The sequence below is a fragment of the Symphodus melops genome (assembly GCF_947650265.1).
Source record: "Symphodus melops genome assembly, chromosome: 16".
Lineage (NCBI taxonomy): Eukaryota > Metazoa > Chordata > Actinopteri > Labriformes > Labridae > Symphodus > Symphodus melops.
In genome coordinates this window covers 77112-82111 of record NC_136706.1, presented here as the reverse complement: position 1 = coordinate 82111, position 5000 = coordinate 77112, and the positions used below count along the sequence as shown (strand labels likewise).

At 53.5% G+C, this 5000-nt stretch overlaps 1 protein-coding gene across 1 annotated transcript in view; it reads left to right on the top strand.

Moving 5' to 3' along the window:
* LOC306836803 (DNA repair protein XRCC4-like) overlaps positions 1-3557 on the top strand; it is an 11088-nt gene extending 7531 nt beyond the window's left edge. The window contains exons 5-7 of the mRNA XM_079364110.1: positions 1611-1777; positions 2758-2889; positions 3258-3557. Of these exons, the coding sequence (XP_079220236.1) occupies positions 1611-1777; positions 2758-2889; positions 3258-3489 (531 nt within the window). The 3' untranslated portion in view covers positions 3490-3557. The remainder of the gene's footprint in view (positions 1-1610; positions 1778-2757; positions 2890-3257) is intronic.
* The last annotated feature ends 1443 nt before the right edge of the window (positions 3558-5000 follow it).

Below are 5000 nucleotides of genomic sequence, written 5' to 3'. Positions count from 1 at the left end.
CTGCTCCCAGTGTGGAGGACTGGTCTGCTCCCAGTGTGGAGGTCTGGTCTGCTCCCAGTGTGGAGGACTGGTCTGGTCTCAGTGTGGTGGACTGGTCTGGTCTCAGTGTGGAGGTCTGGTCTGCTCCCAGTGTGGAGGTCTGGTCTGCTCCCAGTGTGGAGGACTGGTCTGGTCTCAGTGTGGTGGACTGGTCTGGTCTCAGTGTGGAGGTCTGGTCTGGTCTCAGTGTGGTGGACTGGTCTGGTCTCAGTGTGGTGGACTGGTCTGCTCCCAGTGTGGAGGACTGGTCTGCTCCCAGTGTGGAGGACTGGTCTGCTCCCAGTGTGGAGGACTGGTCTGCTCCCAGTGTGGAGGACTGGTCTGCTCCCAGTGTGGAGGACTGGTCTGCTCCCAGTGTGGAGGACTGGTCTGCTCCCAGTGTGGAGGTCTGGTCTGCTCCCAGTGTGGAGGACTGGTCTGGTCTCAGTGTGGTGGACTGGTCTGCTCCCAGTGTGGTGGACTGGTCTGCTCCCAGTGTGGAGGACTGGTCTGCTCCCAGTGTGGTGGACTGGTCTGCTCCCAGTGTGGAGGACTGGTCTGCTCCCAGTGTGGAGGACTGGTCTGGTCTCAGTGTGGAGGTCTGGTCTGCTCCCAGTGTGGAGGACTGGTCTGCTCCCAGTGTGGAGGACTGGTCTGGTCTCAGTGTGGTGGACTGGTCTGCTCCCAGTGTGGAGGACTGGTCTGGTCTCAGTGTGGTGGACTGGTCTGGTCTCAGTGTGGTGGACTGGTCTGGTCTTAGTGTGGTGGTCTGGTCTCAGTGTGGTGGACTGGTCTGCTCCCAGTGTGGAGGTCTGGTCTGGTCTCAGTGTGGTGGACTGGTCTGGTCTCAGTGTGGTGGACTGGTCTGGTCTCAGTGTGGTGGACTGGTCTGGTCTCAGTGTGGTGGACTGGTCTGGTCTCAGTGTGGAGGTCTGGTCTGCTCCCAGTGTGGAGGTCTGGTCTGGTCTCAGTGTGGTGGTCTGGTCTGGTCTCAGTGTGGTGGACTGGTCTGGTCTTAGTGTGGAGGTCTGGTCTGCTCCCAGTGTGGAGGTCTGGTCTGGTCTCAGTGTGGTGGTCTGGTCTGGTCTCAGTGTGGTGGACTGGTCTGGTCTGGATCATCCCCCCGCTCTGCTCTGACTTCCTTTAATCTTTTTTACATGTGTTTGATTTGATGACTCGCCGCTCGCCGCCCCGGGCGTCAGTGTGTCGTGAAACGTCTGCAGAGACACGCAGAGTAAACAACAACAACAACAACAACAACGACTCTTCTATAGGGCGGTTCTGGTTCACACACAACATGTACAAGGTGAACCTGAGTGAAGGCCTGCTAATGCAGCACACCACAGCCTTGCTCAAGGGCACCTCCAGCTACCAGACCAACGTCTAGATGTGGTGGGCTGGTCTGGTCTCAGTGGTGGTCTAGATGTGGTGGGCTGGTCTGGTCTCAGTGGTGGTCTAGATGTGCTCTGGAAGGTGAAGCGGGAACAGACCGAGTGTTTTGTGTCTTCAGTGTGTAAGTGGGAAACAGTAAACTGTCGTTGTAGACGCGTTGGTGACCTCTGACCTTGTCTGTGTTTTCTCGTGTGTGTCAGTTCCGGTTGGGTTCTGTTGAGCTGAAGGCGGAGGCGGAGCCTGCGGAGGCGGTGAGACAGATCCTGATCCACAGTCTGCAGAGAGGAGACGCTCTGCTGCAGAACAAGAACAAGCTGGAGGAGGAGAACCAGAGGCTGAGAGCAGAGCAGCAGCACATCACTGCACAGTGAGACACACACACACACACACACACACACACAACACACACACACACATCACTGCACAGTGAGACACACACACACACACACACATCACTGCACAGTGAGACACACACACACACACACACACACATCACTGCACAGTGAGACACACACACACACACACACACACACACACACACATCACTGCACAGTGAGACACACACACACACACACACACACATCACTGCACAGTGAGACACACACACACACATCACTGCACAGTGAGACACACACACACACACACACACACACACACACACACACACACACACACACACACATCACTGCACAGTGAGACACACACACACACACAAACACACACACACACACATCACTGCACAGTGAGACACACACACACACACATCACTGCACAGTGAGACACACACACACACACACACACACACACACACATCACTGCACAGTGAGACACACACACACACACATCACTGCACAGTGAGACACACACACACACACACACACACACACACACACATCACTGCACAGTGAGACACACACACACACACACACACACATCACTGCACAGTGAGACACACACACACACATCACTGCACAGTGAGACACACACACACACACACACACACACACACACACACACACACACACACACACACATCACTGCACAGTGAGACACACACACACACACAAACACACACACACACACATCACTGCACAGTGAGACACACACACACACACACACACACACAAACACACACACACACACACACACACACACACACAAACACAGTGCGCTCAACATCACAAGTTTCATTTCCTCTAAATCCATCCCAGAGTTTCCTCTGAGTCACAGTGAGAGGACGCAGGAGATACGTGGCGTCCTCAGGTCAACATGAGGTTTTAAGTGTGTGTGTGTGTGTGTGTGTGTGTGTGTGTGTGTGTGTGTGTGTGTGTGTGTGTGTGTTTTCAGGATGAAGCGGTATGTTGGAGGGAAAGAAGAGCTGGAGGCTGAGCTGTACTCGCGCTTCGTCCTGGTCCTGAATGAGAAGAAGAAAAAGATCCGCAGTCTGCAGGACGCTGTCACACACCTGCAGGGGACCAGGTCCGAACCTCCTCCTGGCCCCCCCACAATCATTCATCCTCAAACCTCACACTGTATGGCCCCTGTTAGCCTCGTATCCCGGGGGGGGGGGGGGGACAGCTGTGCTATCACAGCCCTGATGAATGACTCCTTTAAAACAGACGCAGTGATTCTGTGAACCGAGTCTTTGCAGGAATTTGTCCCATAGATGAAGATAAATCTCTTTATTCCCTCATATTAACCCAACGACCCGTCAGACTGATTCTGTGTCCCTCTGAGGGGCCCGGGCCCTTTGTTGGGAACCACTGCACTGAACCAGCAGATCATTTATCACTGAATCATTCAGTACTCTTAACGGTGAAATGACTCGAGGGAATTCTCTGTTTTAGGAGTTCTGAGGAGAAGAAAAAGGAAGATTCAGTCAAATCTGACTGGACAGCAGCCGAGGACGAGTACGGAGGCAGCACTGATGAAGACGAGCAGCCGACTCCAGCGTCTCCTTCATCCACCCGAGGTACACATGCTCCTTTTTACTGGCAGTTTTCTACAAACACTAGAGGACAGGGAGGATTTGGGCCCTCACGTTTTGTGCAAGAGGAAAACTCCAGTGGTGAAAAATGAAGACAAGGCAGATACTCAAAGAAGTGCAGTTCCTAGAGTGTCCACTAGAGGGCTGGCTGCCAAAGCACAGGAAGTCACATATACATCTCAAAATAAAGGTCACATGACCTCCTCCTCTTCATCATGTGTGTGAAGTGTGTTGTTGTAAATCCACTCTGATCCTGTATTTGATCATGTCTATAAACCCCTCTATTTCAGCCCTGCTCAGAACAGGCTGTTTCTGTGTCTGTAGCTTTAAATATGTAAATGAGCTGTGTCTGACCACGCCCCCTCTCTGGAAGGGCTCGGGTGTACTCGCTGCTTTCTGGCTCCATGTCCTATTGTTTACGGTGAGAAGGCAGACTCAGAGGGCAGAACAAACACCTAGCTGTGGGAGTGTCACCCACCTGGGGGAGGGGCTACTGCCCTTTGTGATGTCATGAAGGGAACATCTCCAAACAGCCTGTTTGAGCAGGCAGAAGACGGAGAGGATAGACTTTTCTCATCATTGGGGGGTTTGAAGACAGAGAGAGGACACATGTTACGAGGAACATGGAGAAGTGGGCGTGGCCTTTTATATCGGTCAGCAGAAATAACCTGAAACCTGAAACAGATGGTCATTTTAGGTCTGCAAAGTTCTGACCTTCTCCTGTGTTTGAGCGCATGCTGGGAGGTTCCTCAGAGTGAGGATCTGAAAACAAAGACAGCTGTGAAGTTTGTGCTCGGATCTTCTGCTGTCGGTTGTTTTGGCGTGATCACGGCTGCAGGTGTTGGAAACCAGCTGGAGCGAGCGAGGCAGCGTGACGTCTTCATGTCGACACAATCAAGAAAACTAAAAGTCTTCCTCTCTTTCTGTAAAGTGCGACTGTGCATGTGATATTTTGGGGGAACTTGTCGTCATGGTAACCGAGTGTGTTTGAGAGTTTTTGGTGCCCAGAAACCAGCGATGACATCACAGAGGAGTTACGCAACGCAGAGCGCAGAGCCTCCGTTAGCTGACAGCTCAGACACCTTTAAAGAGCAGCAGCTTCCAGCCCGCAGACGGCGGCCCCCAGGAGCGCCCCCCAGGAGCGCCCCCCAGGAGCGCCCCCCAGGAGCGCCCCCCAGGAGCGCCCGTGTGATCACTGCGGCCCCGTCAGGAGGCTGCGTCACATGTCAGAACCATAACGGAGCTGCAGCGGGCGCTGGGGCGGGTTCACGGGACTTTCACCCTCATCACTGATTTTTTCCACTTTCTCAGCGGCGGACCGGTCCAGAGGCAGCTCGTTTGATACGTCAGGGTTGTCGTGTGTTTCCTGCCGCCTGATGAGGGAAAGCTTTCACGAGCTGTGTTGTTCCTGTTGCTACGACAGTGACTCAGACGGCCGCACGCCGCCAGCAGATACAAAAGAAGAAGAAATGAGCGGTCGTGTCTCGTGGTGCGTTTACAGAAAAGAGAGAGTTTAGAGTGTGTGTGTGTGTGTGTGTGTGTGTGTGTGTGTGTGTGTGTGTGTGTGTGTGTGTGTGTGTGTGTGTGTGTGTGTGTGTGTGTG